This window comes from Scylla paramamosain, chromosome 38 (assembly GCF_035594125.1).
Source record: "Scylla paramamosain isolate STU-SP2022 chromosome 38, ASM3559412v1, whole genome shotgun sequence".
Lineage (NCBI taxonomy): Eukaryota > Metazoa > Arthropoda > Malacostraca > Decapoda > Portunidae > Scylla > Scylla paramamosain.
In genome coordinates this window covers 10,700,706-10,715,460 of record NC_087188.1, presented here as the reverse complement: position 1 = coordinate 10,715,460, position 14,755 = coordinate 10,700,706, and the positions used below count along the sequence as shown (strand labels likewise).

The 14,755-nt window shown below is 40.3% G+C and overlaps 1 protein-coding gene across 5 annotated transcripts in view; it reads right to left on the bottom strand.

Moving 5' to 3' along the window:
• The window catches only part of LOC135091754 (uncharacterized), a 52,956-nt gene that overhangs the window by 5,039 nt on the left and 33,162 nt on the right, over nucleotides 1-14,755 (bottom strand). Inside the window, exons 1-8 of one of the 5 annotated variants that reach the window (XR_010262637.1) lie at nucleotides 14,156-14,357; nucleotides 10,862-10,969; nucleotides 10,135-10,337; nucleotides 9,638-9,801; nucleotides 8,156-8,281; nucleotides 7,248-7,412; nucleotides 6,798-6,925; nucleotides 6,420-6,579 (exon numbers count right to left, since the gene is read on the bottom strand). The exons of 1 other annotated variant lie outside the window; for it this stretch is intronic. Coding sequence is in view for 2 of the 4 variants with exons in the window: in XM_063989689.1 (XP_063845759.1) it covers nucleotides 10,189-10,337; nucleotides 10,862-10,969; nucleotides 14,156-14,261 (363 nt within the window). In the remaining 2 variants the exon portion in view is untranslated. Of the gene's footprint in view, nucleotides 1-417; nucleotides 544-3,710; nucleotides 3,945-6,419; nucleotides 6,580-6,609; nucleotides 6,929-7,247; nucleotides 7,413-8,155; nucleotides 8,282-9,637; nucleotides 9,802-10,134; nucleotides 10,338-10,861; nucleotides 10,970-14,155; nucleotides 14,358-14,755 lie in introns of those variants that run through there. 3 more of the 5 variants (XR_010262638.1, XM_063989689.1, XM_063989687.1) reach the window with 3 other exon arrangements.

The window sequence follows — 14,755 nt, the reverse complement described above, 5'->3', positions numbered from 1 at the left end:
AAGACCAGTGGGAAGACTGTGGAAGACCTGGGGAGGGTGTGTGGAGGACAGGGCAAGGTGACCTGTGGGAAAACTAAAAAATAATAGGAAATAGCAAAAAAGAATAAGTTTTGTTAGATAAGGTTTGGTTCCCTACCCCACACCTACTGCAATCCTGAGACCACAGCAAGGCCCCACAGCACACACTGGTTCACTCCTGCCCCTTCACAGCAAGACCATTCCCTTTCCTACACTTAATGCAATCCTGAGACCACAGCAAGATCCCACAGCTCCCTACTCCTGGAAAACACTTGCAGTGATAAGAAAGAAAAAAGAAAAAACAAAGAGAAATGTGAAATGCAAAAAAAGGAGAAAAAAGAAAAAAAAAGGTAAATACAATAAAATGTACAGCAAACAATAGCGTGGCACTAAACTCACTGGTCCTCCTTGGCGACAAACTTGACAAGCACGCTGCCTTCTGTCCCGCCACCAACCTGCCGGACCTCTGTTCTGCCATGCTGCTGCTGCTGCTGCTGCTGCTGCTGCTGCTGCTGCTCCTCACCTCTGGAGGAAAGCTGTGTTTCAGTTTATGATGCTGTGGTGAAGGAGAGATGAAGACATGATGGGAAGTATGAGAGAAAGGAAGAGAAGAGAAGCAGAGAAAAAGAGGTCAGGTCAGGTTAGGTTAACAATTAAGTGGAACAGGTAATAAAGTAATCAGTAAAGTACTGCGTGTGTGTTAGTATGTTGGTGTGCGGGTACTGTGGCCGCAGTACGTCACCACAAAACTAGTCCGGTGGCAGGTATTTTATTCACCATTGTATTATTGACTGATATTTTTGTTGCAGTGGAAGCAAATCAATTGTCACGTTAATATGTAATCAAAGAAGGCTTTGTGTGTGACAGATTTGTACTGCACCTAGTGCCCCCTCCCGGTTAGGTTAGACTGGTTAAGTTACGAGAGCCTAGAAATTTTGTTTTCAAAATATACCATTTTTCAAGACTGTCAAAAATGCCTCATTTTGCCTTTCCACACCCAAAAACCCTGCTTTCCCACAAGGTCCCCAAGCTTGTTGGGGATTGGTTAGAGAAAAAAAAGATGGGGTGCATTGTAATAAACTGCAATTTTACCGCTTGGCCACACGCTATAGCACGCCCAGGCCACAACACCAACACAGAAATAAACCAACAAATAAAATCACACACAATTTCTGAGACAGGCACCACGACTCACTTCCTCTCCTATTACGTACACCACTCTACCACCACCACCGTCACTACTATTGCTGCTAATACTCTTACTACTGCTCCACTCCTCCTATCACTCCAGTTGGTGATGCTAACCATTTACAATTACAGTTGAAAAACCGCTCTCATCTCTTCAAACCTCGCCAATGTTTACACACATGGCGGGGCACAGAGTAGTGTCTAGTCTTCACCCCGGGACGGTAACGTTCATTTTTGAGATTTCAGTAACTCTCCTCTTTTTCAGGGTGCTTTCTAAAGTTTATTTTTGTTGTGTTCATTCTGGCATGGTTTTCATCATTCTCTATCTCCATTAATTACTCACTCATTTTCATATTTTAACTATTATTCAAGAGCTTAGAAAAATATGCCCCTCTTGTAAGATGGAGATTTTGTGAGTTTCGTTGTTTTTTTTTTTTTTTTTTTTTTACTATATTTGAATTATGAAAATTATCACATTTCTTTTCTCTACCTCCTCCATTTCTGCTTACATTTGTTCCTCCTGCTCTATCTATTAGTGAATCTTAAACACACGCCCTTCCTACAAGGTGGATACACACCAAGGCCTGCTGGGTTCATATCTATTGGGTGGTAATTATAACTGTAATACTCTGAAAGAGCGCTATGTCAAGCTACAGAAGCCATATGGCACTACGTAGGATTAGAATACAAAGACACTGAGGCTGTACTTATACTTCATACCAAGTGAAGCGTTATGCGTGAATTACAGAAAACACATTAAGTTGGGTAGAACAAAACTAAGAATCACGGGAAGTCAATAAGGATATCAGAGAGATAGAGGAAAGAGAGCCTGGGATGGGTGAGAAAATGGGGAGCAGTGAAGGCAGAAGAGGTGGTGGTGTGAAACAACAAGCTAACACACACACACACACACACACACACACACACACACACACACACACACACACAACAACAACAACAACAACAACAACAACAACAACAACAACAACAACAACAACAGCAGCAGCAACAAGCAGGCAGGCAGGCAGAGAGAAGCAGTGACAGGCCAGGTGGTGAGCTGCAGCAGGCTTGCTCATCACCTGGCACACCCCTCGCTCCCCCTTTCCCCCTCCACACACATCAGTACACTCATTACACACACTCATCCACCATCCACCACTTATCTATGCACAAACCACCCCAATAGTGTGCTCCTTATTCTTGGAAAACGCTACAGATTAGGTTACGTTTTGTTGAAGGGAGTGGAAGGACAAGCGTCTCGGTCTGATGACGTCACGCCAGCTCATGACGTCACACGGTCCGTTTTTTACGTTCGTTATTTCATTTTGAAAATCGAATTTTTAAATACTACGTCCAGACTGGATTCCTTTATATATTTTGACTTGTCATATACTTTAACTTTTACCTAGAATATCAAAACATTTCAAGCCTCAGTAATAATAAAGAAATTTAAAATTAAGATATGAAAAAATGTTGGAACTTTGAAATTCATAAAAACAATAATCAAGCCCACAAATCTCAGTTAATGGAAATGCAGAACACTTTAAAAAATCTGAACTATCTTTAAAAACAATTTAACGTTAGTTACATCCCGAAATAAATAAATTTCATATTAATAAAAAGTCGAAAAACCGACTTTTAACAGGGCTACAAGTAATTCTAAAGGCCGCATATTTACCTTAACAGCACGAAAAAACACTTTTAAAATCATAAGCGTTTTTTTAGAAGTAAGAAAATCTTAATTACAAGCTTAAATAAAAAAAAGAGTCTGACAGGGTATGAAAAATGCACCAGGAAACGACCCTTATATACGTATAAAACGCCTAAAAAATTAACATATTTCACTGTACAGAATTAAGAAAAACACTTCAAAAATAACGAAATAATTTTAAAAACCATAAAAACTTATTTAGAAACCGAAATAAAACAGTTAAGAAAAATATAAAATAATTGGAATATCGACAGGTTCCAACACGGCTATCCAATATGGCGGCGGTCCCGGTAGAGAAAAAAGCCGCTAGTCTGCCTTATTTACGCCTTCATCACAACAAAATCAGGCACTGATGTTTATATCTGATCCGCGGATATCAAAACAGAGTCATGTGGCTCCATTTAGTGACAGGATTTACTTACGATTAGTGAGGGATGTAGCAAATAATGGCGGATATATAGGGTAGGCCTGCCTCCATCTCAGCTTATAAGATTTTGAAAAATTAAGTTTGGGTGGTTTTTAATATTGTCGTAGTTAATTTTTCAGTATTTGTAATGAAGATTAAAAACATTAATAGAAACGTGCAATATTGAGTCATCAATGTATTCCTAACGGGAAGAAAATACGTATGAGCCTTAAATAAAAACGAAGATAAAAACAATGTTTCAATAGAAATTTCCTTAAACATGGACACTAACCTAACTCTCCTGGTTCGTTATTATGCGTGACACACTTATTATAAGGAAAACATTATCAAACTCCGCCAGCTAGACAAGCGGTGGCTGTTACTTACCAATATTCTGAGTCTCCCTGGCCCTCCTGACAAGCTGCTGGCCCTCACAGGCACTTCCCGCCAAGCAGCAAGCCTGCACCAGCACACAGTGGTAGTCATGGCCCATGTCACTGTCCTGTTCAGCGAAAATCCAGGTTAAATAAGGCAGCGGCACATGTGAGCCTTCCTTTCACCGTCCCTCCTTGTATGACGTCTGCTCACCCTCCTCCCTTCTTCTACCAAGCAGCACCGCACTACACACCCATCCACCAATCCACAAAATAGTATTTTCTCTTCCAATAATATACATCAACTTCACTCATATCATAATATACTAATACAAAATAAAAGACAATCAAGTGTAAACATGTAAAACTAAATTATAAGCTATTATAACCGTATTTATCAAAGTATCCACATATCACTAATCAAAGCGCCAAATTTGAACTGATCCAAGCGGTGCTTACACTCACAATGTCTCTTCTATTGTATGACCTTATGTGAAGTCATTAAAGAAGACCCATAGACGCGATGCAGAGAAGGTCGCCGAATGTGTTGTCCCAGGAGGGTTGGCTCTCCTGAGAGATGAGGCTCTTGCGGTGGAGAGGGAATGGAAGCTGTCTGGTGTTTACATCAGACAGGGCCATCTTAGAGGCAGTATCAGAAATGTAATTCACCCTAATGTCCGAGTGTGACCACCTGGAGCCTCACAGTAAATATCAGGGGAGGAGTCTTGGGCTCTGGGTTTTGGTGTAGGTCCTCCTAAAGGCTTGCCATCAGCTAATGCATAATAATACTGTACCATCCACTCCAGTGACTTATCCTCCCACTCTCTCTCTCTCTCTCTCAGGGCTTTAGGATAGTTTCATAAAAAATACAACTTATAACAATTCTCAATCCATTTTAATATGACAAATATATTCTTTACACAGAACTGTTACATATATATACAACAATGTAGTCACACACTTCCACATTAAGCAAATACATTCAGGTCAAAATTCTTTTATATATATATATATATATATATATATATATATATATATATATATATATATATATATATATATATATATATATATATATATATATATATATATATATGCAAAATTAATTATACAAAAAAAAAAAATAAATAAATAAATAAATAAATAAATAAAAAGAAATAGACAAATAATAATGAAGAGGAATGAATGAATTCCAAGAAAATGAGAGTGGAATTAGTTCAGGCATGGCACTGGATGATTGGAGTTACAACATAACTACTTAGAACAGGACTATACACTGAACACTATTGTAATTACATCAAATGGAATACAAAGAGAAATTACACATGAAAATCTGAACACAAAGTGAAAACAGCATTAATAAACACCACTGTAGAATGAACAATAATAAACAGGAGCAATAAACACCATTGTAAAGTCAATAAATATATACATACATAGTGTTGGCCACACACACACACACACACACAGGTATAGTTCATCTATTCTCTGACTAGGATATGACCAAAATGTTCTCTTAGGCATCAATGTACAGAGAGAGGCACAATAGACAGGCACCCTGCAAGGCATCATCTCACTGTCACCCTCACACTCTCCACCTGTGCACTGATGAAGGTGTTAGATGAACAGATAGATAGGCTGGATATACTAATGACAAAAACTAAACTCATCTAAGATATGTAAAACAAAGAAAAAAATAAATAAAAAATTACAGCATAGAGTTAATTTTCAAGTAAACAAAATCTGACACCTACAATTTTGCATTTTCATCACTCACACACTGACAACTTCCAATATGGCCTGTTCAATGTTGTGATACAAATGTCAAGCCCCACAACTTCCACTATGGCCTACTGAATGCCATGATAAAGACGTTAAGCCTTTAAGAACACAAGCATATACCCTTCATAATCCTTCACCAGACACACTTCAGTCATCCCAGAGCCTCATCAAACACATTGCTCCCAGGACACACCAGGCATGCCTCCCCATCCATCACTACTGGAAGTTGGGCCGGCCTACTATCTCACACGGATTCACTCTCTCGTCCTCGCCTGCCGGTAAAAAAGTACTCATTAAATCCAAATGTATGGCTACCACACCTAAAAAGGTTAAACAAGTCGAGGACATCAAAATTAAGTAATGCAAAGATTATACACACTAAAGACTCAATATGCAACGCAAACTTTGATGAATTACGTGAAAAATACAAAATTTTACCCGAGTCACCCACACCCAGACACACCCAAGTACACGGGGACACTGCAAGCTACAACCACCATCACCCCCCAACTTTACAAAATGGAAGAAGAGCATAAGCAATCACTCACCACTTGTTCCCTCATCACCCTCTATTACTCCAGAACCCTCTACCAATGCAACCAATGTCTGCACATGCAACACACATGGCAGAATGGACTAGACATTATTGCATTACTGTATACAAGTGTGAAAGAAATGGAAATGCAATGATGAACCAGGATTCAATTGGTGAGTACAAGTAATGAACAAGCCAACCAAAGGAGGAACAAATTGTCTTTACACACGCGCACACACACACACACACTCTCTCTCTCTCTCTCTCTCTCTCTCTCTCTCTCTCTCTCTCATAGCTATATCATTACTACTTCCATATTCACCACAAAGTCACAGCCTCTCATCAACCATATTTTACAAGAATGTTTTTTGTACCATATCTGGACAATTTTCAAAACTAAATTACTTTATGTGAATTTTTTTGTTTCTTTCTTCCCCTGGAACAGAAGATCCTTAACTTCCTGGATGGCAAAGATGATACACACACTGGGTGCAGTGATATCAGGTGTAAAGGGACAGAGACAGGGTTCTTAGTGTCTTGATGCCAAACAGGAGGAAGTGAGCATCTGCAAAGAATAAATAGGATAAACAAAAATTGCTAGGGATCTGAATGGGACACCCAAGATTATACAGACAAGGCTAGATCTCTTCAATTAGTTGTGCATTAAAGCCCAGAAGCCTTGTTAAACTTTAATTATTAAAGCACCCTTGAAAAGCCTCACAATTTCCACTAAGCCTTTAAGAACACAAGCATATATCCTTCATAATCCTTAATCAGACTCACTTCACTCATCCCAGAGCCTCGTGAAACACACTGCTCCCAGGACGCACCAGGCATGCCTCCTCATCCGTCGCTACTTCAACTTGGCCCATCCTGCTATCTCACTCACGGACGCCGACTGTGGTCCTCACCTGCTGGCAAAAAGTACTCATTAAATCTATCCAAATAAAAGGCTATCAGACTTAAACAAGTTCAGGATATTTTCTTTTACCATGTTTACCCTTTTAACCTGGGATATTTTTGCTGCTTTCCCTCCTGGCCAAGGTAAAAAAAAAAGTCAAAAAAAATAAATAAAAAAATACGCCCCCTCCACTTTTTTTTGGTACTTTCTTAGTACTAATTACCACCAAATTTTATTATTTTCAATTTATAGTTTATTTTACAATTAGATTTTTTTGGCAGTACCAGAAGTCCAATCATTGAATAACTTGTACAACACAAAAATTAAATTACTTTATCTGGATCTTTTTTCCTTTCTTCCCTTGGAACTGAATGATCCTTAACTTCCTTGATACTGGGGCTGGATGGCAAGGATGAAACACACTGGGTGGGGAGGAAAAGACAGGATTCTTAGTGTCTTGATGCCAGGCAGGACTGGCCCAGGCAGGTGGTGAGTATCTGCAAAGAATAAAAAGACTTAATAAAGTTGCTAGGGATCTGAATGGGTCTCCAAGATTGTACAGACAAGGCTAGATCTCTTCAATTAGTTGTGCATTTTCCTCATCATCTGGAGAGGCAAATCTAAGTCTGTCTTAAGAAAAAAGTCATTTCTGTTCCATGATTATTGGGCTGAGGCTTTCAAAATGGTGTGTGATGCAGAACATTGGCCCAATTACCAGAAAAGTTTAAATATCCTAAAGTCTATATATGATGAAACTGATGACTTCTTACTCAGGGGGACTGGCCTCTTGTATTATGTAGCTAAAATGGTAGTTGACAATAGTTCTGAGTTAAGGAGTGACCACAATGGATCCCTAAGTAAGCTGAAAATATTACATAACTAAACACTAATATTTCCAGTAGTTATAAAAGTAAATGTAAGCCTTACTTCTTAAGAATGTTGTAATGTAACACCACCTGAACCTGCTAACCATTTCACACTCTCCTTGCTTCTGAACACCAAATATGTGACTATGTCATTCATATTCTTAGACACTTTGAACTTTAACAAAGACTTTTTTAAGGGCCATATTGTCAGGTTCTCAAGCATGTTTTACCATAAAAACCCAAAAGCTTTGTTAAACTATCACCTTAATTATTAAAGCACGCTTCAAAAGCCTCACAACTTCCACCATAACCTGTTGAATATCATAATAAAGATGTTAAGCCTTTAAGCATTCATAAACCTTCATCAGACTCACTTCACTCATCCCAGAGCCTCGTGAAACACACTGCTCCCAGGACACACCAGGCATGCCTTTCCATCCATCGCTACTGCAAGTTGGCACGGCCTGCTATCTCACACGGATGCCAACTGTGGTCCTCGGCTGCCGGCAAAAAGTACACATTAAACCTATCCAAATGCATGGCTACCAGACTTAAACAAGTTAAGGATATCACAAACAAGTAATGCAAGGATTATACACACTAAAAACTCAATATGCAACATAAACTTTGAGGAATTACATGAAAACTACAAAATCTTACCCGAGTCACCCACACCCAAGTACACAAGGACACTGGCAGCTACCACCACCACCACCACCACCACCACCCCATTTCACAAAATAGAACAGCACAAGGAACAGTGCAGAGTACCTAGTGAATCACACACCACTTGTTCTCTCGTCACCCTCAATCACTCCAGAACCCTGTACCCATGCAACCCATGTCTGCACACGCAGCACACATGGCAGAATGGACTAGACATTATTGCATTACTGTATACAAGTGAGAGAGAAATGGAAATGCAATGATAAACCACGATTTGATTCATGAGAACAGGTAATGAAGAAGCCAACCTATGGAGGAATAAGTTGTCTTTACATTCTCTCTCTCTCTCTCTCTCTCTCTCTCTCTCTCTCTCTCTCTCACCTATATCATTACTACTTCCATATTCACCACAAATCACAACCTCTTATCTAAAATAACACACAAGAACTGCAAACAAAACCACTTTGCTCTCTCCACACTTTCATAAGCAGTAGAGATAATTAGTCACGGTATCATGGATCTTTCCCTTCCATTGCAGCCTAACCCACAAGATCAGAGTTTTAGACACTGAAACATTTAGAATGCATCCCAGCCTCTTGTCACACACACATAAGAACATAAAGGAAGCTGCAAGAAGTAGTGGCAGTATCTGAATGAAGCCTATCTATTTCCACCTATTTACTGAACACTAGTATACCCCACAGCCTCTCATCACACACACCATCATCACACTAACATATTGCCACACCTCACGAGGCTAGTGTTCTCTGGCCATGCAGCATCTAGCTACTTCCACTCCCCAGTCACCAGTCACCAGTGCAGCAATAGGGATAGGGAGGAGAGTGGCTGAGGGTTGGAAGCACCTCTCTTGCCTCTCAGTGCTCTGCTCCACTCTCACTCTTACTCTCACTCATGTGTTCCCAAACTTTTCCTTGTCTTATGTCAATCATTTTTAACAGGCTCTTTAATAAGGTAAAAGTTTTTAAGGGTGTTTTCTTGATCTAAATCATCTTTTAATAATAATGCTGCATTATTAATGACAACAATATCATGAGAACTGAAGTAATCATCTTCTGTCAACTTGAAAAAAGATATACCACTTAACATAACCTGAGAAACTTTTTATTATTATTATTATTATTTGCAAGTAGAAAGCTTCACAATGTATATCACCAGAAAACATATATCACCTGAAAATGACAGCAGGGGTGCCTGAGCATGTACCCAGGTGACAGACTTGTCAGGGGCATGGTGGGCAGGGATGGTGAGGCTGTGGGCCCTGTCACCCTGCCCCTCTGCCAGCTCCTGCACGTACCACACATGTAGGGTATTGATGTCGCACCCTGTCAGCAGCCTGTGAGGGGAGATAAGAATGAGAGGGGGTTGGGTTAGAGTGAGGGGGTTTGTTAGGGTGAAATATTGTTCTGTAAGGTGGAAATTTGTTAGTTATGGTGCATTTAGGGTAAGAGAATGGTGTTTAGGGTGGGAAATAGTTGTCTCAGGTAAAGGTGTTACTTAGGATCTCCTTCACAACTGCTCTCTCTCTCTCTCTCTCTCTCTCTCTCTCTCTCTCTCTCTCTCTCCCCTATCCACCATTAGCCAGTCTCCCTCTCTCTCCCTCAGCCACACCCTCTTCCCTCCCTTTCTCTGCCTCGGCCACACCCTCTTCCCTTCCTCCCTCTCTCACCAGTGGTCTGTGGCCAGTACAGCAGACACCCAATTGTCAAGGTGGAGGGAATCCTTATGGGTAGGTGGAGGGAGCTTCTTCAAGTACTCCACCACCACCACCAGGCTCTTCCTTCTCCTCCAGTAGATCCCCAAGCTTGCCCATCAGCAGCTGTCCCTCCACCACAAACTCCAACTTGGGCAGGTCTCTTGAGGGATCCCAACCTGTGGATGTGGGATTAGGTTAGGCCAGGTTAGGTTAAGGTGTTCTGGTAAAACCTGGGGATTTTACCAGGGGATGGTGTGTGGAGGACAGGATAGGACAAGAAGACCAGTGGGAAGACTGTGGAAGACCTGGGGAGGGTGTGTGGAGGAGGACAGGGCAAGGTGACCTGTGGGAAAACTAAAAAATAATAGGAAATAGCAAAAAAGAATAAGTTTTGTTAGATTAGGTTTGGTTCCCTACCCCACACCTACTGCAATCCTGAGACCACAGCAAGGCCCCACAGCACACACTGGTTCACTCCTGCCCCTTCACAGCAAGACCATTCCCTTTCCTACACTTAATGCAATCCTGAGACCACAGCAAGATCCCACAGCTCCCTACTCCTGGAAAACACTTGCAGTGATAAGAAAGAAAAAAGAAAAAACAAAGAGAAATGTGAAATGCAAAAAAAGGAGAAAAAAGAAAAAAAAAAAGGTAAATACAATAAAATTTACAGCAAACAATAGCGTGGCACTAAACTCACTGGTCCTGCTTGGCGACAAACTTGACAAGCACGCTGCCTTCTGTCCCGCCACCAACCTGCCGGACCTCTGTTCTGCCATGCTGCTGCTGCTGCTGCTGCTCCTCACCTCTGGAGGAAAGCTGTGTTTCAGTTTATGATGCTGTGGTGAAGGAGAGATGAAGACATGATGGGAAGTATGAGAGAAAGGAAGAGAAGAGAAGCAGAGAAAAAGAGGTCAGGTCAGGTTAGGTTAACAATTAAGTGGAACAGGTAATAAAGTAATCAGTAAAGTACTGCGTGTGTGTTAGTATGTTGGTGTGCGGGTACTGTGGCCGCAGTACGTCACCACAAAACTAGTCCGGTGGCAGGTATTTTATTCACCATTGTATTATTGACTGATATTTTTGTTGCAGTGGAAGCAAATCAATTGTCACGTTAATATGTAATCAAAGAAGGCTTTGTGTGTGACAGATTTGTACTGCACCTAGTGCCCCCTCCCGGTTAGGTTAGACTGGTTAAGTTACGAGAGCCTAGAAATTTTGTTTTCAAAATATACCATTTTTCAAGACTGTCAAAAATGCCTCATTTTGCCTTTCCACACCCAAAAACCCTGCTTTCCCACAAGGTCCCCAAGCTTGTTGGGGATTGGTTAGAGAAAAAAAAGATGGGGTGCATTGTAATAAACTGCAATTTTACCGCTTGGCCACACGCTATAGCACGCCCAGGCCACAACACCAACACAGAAATAAACCAACAAATAAAATCACACACAATTTCTGAGACAGGCACCACGACTCACTTCCTCTCCTATTACGTACACCACTCTACCACCACCACCGTCACTACTATTGCTGCTAATACTCTTACTACTGCTCCACTCCTCCTATCACTCCAGTTGGTGATGCTAACCATTTACAATTACAGTTGAAAAACCGCTCTCATCTCTTCAAACCTCGCCAATGTTTACACACATGGCGGGGCACAGAGTAGTGTCTAGTCTTCACCCCGGGACGGTAACGTTCATTTTTGAGATTTCAGTAACTCTCCTCTTTTTCAGGGTCCTTTCTAAAGTTTATTTTTGTTGTGTTCATTCTGGCATGGTTTTCATCATTCTCTATCTCCATTAATTACTCACTCATTTTCATATTTTAACTATTATTCAAGAGCTTAGAAAAATATGCCCCTCTTGTAAGATGGAGATTTTGTGAGTTTCGTTGTTTTTTTTTTTTTTTTTTTTTTTTTTTACTATATTTGAATTATGAAAATTATCATATTTCTTTTCTCTACCTCCTCCATTTCTGCTTACATTTGTTCCTCCTGCTCTATCTATTAGTGAATCATAAACACGCCCTTCCTACAAGGTGGATACACACCAAGGCCTGCTGGGTTCATATCTATTGGGTGGTAATTATAACTGTAATACTCTGAAAGAGCACTATGTCAAGCTACAGAAGCCACATGGCACTACGTAGGATTAGAATACAAAGACACTGAGGCTGTACTTATACTTCATACCAAGTGAAGCGTTATGCGTGAATTACAGAAAACACATTAAGTTGGGTAGAACAAAACTAAGAATCACGGGAAGTCAATAAGGATATCAGAGAGATAGAGGAAAGAGAGCCTGGGATGGGTGAGAAAATGGGGAGCAGTGAACGCAGAAGAGGTGGTGGTGTGAAACAACAAGCTAACACACACACACACACACACACACACACACACACACACACACATACATACATACACACACACACACACACACACACACACACACACACACACACACACACACACACAACAACAACAACAGCAGCAGCAACAAGCAGGCAGGCAGGCAGAGAGCAGTAGTGACAGGCCAGGTGGTTAGCTGCAGCAGGCTTGCTCATCACCTGGCACACCCCTCGCTCCCCCTTTCCCCCTCCACACACATCAGTACACTCATTACACACACTCATCCACCATCCACCACTTATCTATGCACAAACCACCCCAATAGTGTGCTCCTTATTCTTGGAAAACGCTACAGATTAGGTTACGTTTTGTTGAAGGGAGTGGAAGGACAAGCGTCTCGGTCTGATGACGTCTCGCCAGCTCATGACGTCACACGGTCCGTTTTTTACGTTCGTTATTTCATTTTGAAAATCGAATTTTTAAATACTACGTCCAGACTGGATTCCTTTATATATTTTGACTTGTCATATACTTTAACTTTTACCTAGAATATCAAAACATTTCAAGCCTCAGTAATAATAAAGAAATTTAAAATTAAGATATGAAAAAATGTTGGAACTTTGAAATTCATAAAAAACAATAATCAAGCCCACAAATCTCAGTTAATGGAAATGCAGAACACTTTAAAAAATCTGAACTATCTTTAAAAATAATTTAACGTTAGTTACATCCCGAAATAAATAAATTTGATATTAAAAAAACGTCGAAAAACCGACTTTTAACAGGGCTACAAGTAATTCTAAAGGCCGCATATTTACCTTAACAGCACGAAAAAACACTTTTAAAATCATAAGCGTTTTTTTAGAAGTAAGAAAATCTTAATTACAAGCTTAAATAAAAAAAAGAGTCTGACAGGGTATGAAAAATGCACCAGGAAACGACCCTTATATACGTATAAAACGCCTAAAAAATTAACATATTTCACTGTACAGAATTAAGAAAAACACTTCAAAAATAACGAAATAATTCTAAAAACCATAAAAACTTATTTAGAAACCGAAATAAAACAGTTAAGAAAAATATAAAATAATTGGAATATCGACAGGTTCCAACCCGGCTATCCAATATGGCGGCGGTCCCGGTAGAGAAAAAAGCCGCTAGTCTGCCTTATTTACGCCTTCATCACAACAAAATCAGGCACTGATGTTTATATCTGATCCGCGGATATCAAAACAGAGTCATGTGGCTCCATTTAGTGAAAGGATTTACTTACGATTAGTGAGGGATGTAGCAAATAATGGCGGATATATAGGGAAAGTCTGGCTCCATCTCAGCTTATAAGATTTTGAAAAATTAAGTTTGGGTGGTTTTTAATATTGTCGTAGTTAATTTGTGAGTATTTGTAATGAAGATTAAAAACATTAATAGAAACGTGCAATATTGAGTCATGAATGTATTCCTAACGGGAAGAAAATACGTATGAGCCTTAAATAAAAACGAAGATAAAAACAATGTTTCAATAGAAATTTCCTTAAACATGGACACTAACCTAACTCTCCTGGTTCGTTATTATGCGTGACACACTTATTATAAGGAAAACATTATCAAACTCCGCCAGCTAGACAAGCGGTGGCTGTTACTTACCAATATTCTGAGTCTCCCTGGCCCTCCTGACAAGCTGCTGGCCCTCACAGGCACTTCCCGCCAAGCAGCAAGCCTGCACCAGCACACAGTGGTAGTCATGGCCCATGTCACTGTCCTGTTCAGCGAAAATCCAGGTTAAATAAGGCAGCGGCACATGTGAGCCTTCCTTTCACCGTCCCTCCTTATATGACGTCTGCTCACCCTCCTCCCTTCTTCTACCAAGCAGCACCGCACTACACACCCATCCACCAATCCACAAAATAGTATTTTCTCTTCCAATAATATACATCAACTTCACTCATATCATAATATACTAATACAAAATAAAAGAAAATCAAGTGTAAACATGTAAAACTAAATCATAAGCTATTATAACCGTATTTATCAAAGTATCCACATATCACTAATCAAAGCGCTAAATTTGAACTGATCCAAGCGGTGTTTACACTCACAATGTCTCTTCTATTATATGACCTTATGTGAAGTCATTAAAGAAGACCCATAGACGCGATGCAGAGAAAGTCGCCGAATGTGTTGTCCCAGGAGGGTGGCTCTCGTGAGAGATGAGGCTCTTGCGGTGGAGAGGGAATGGAAGCTGTC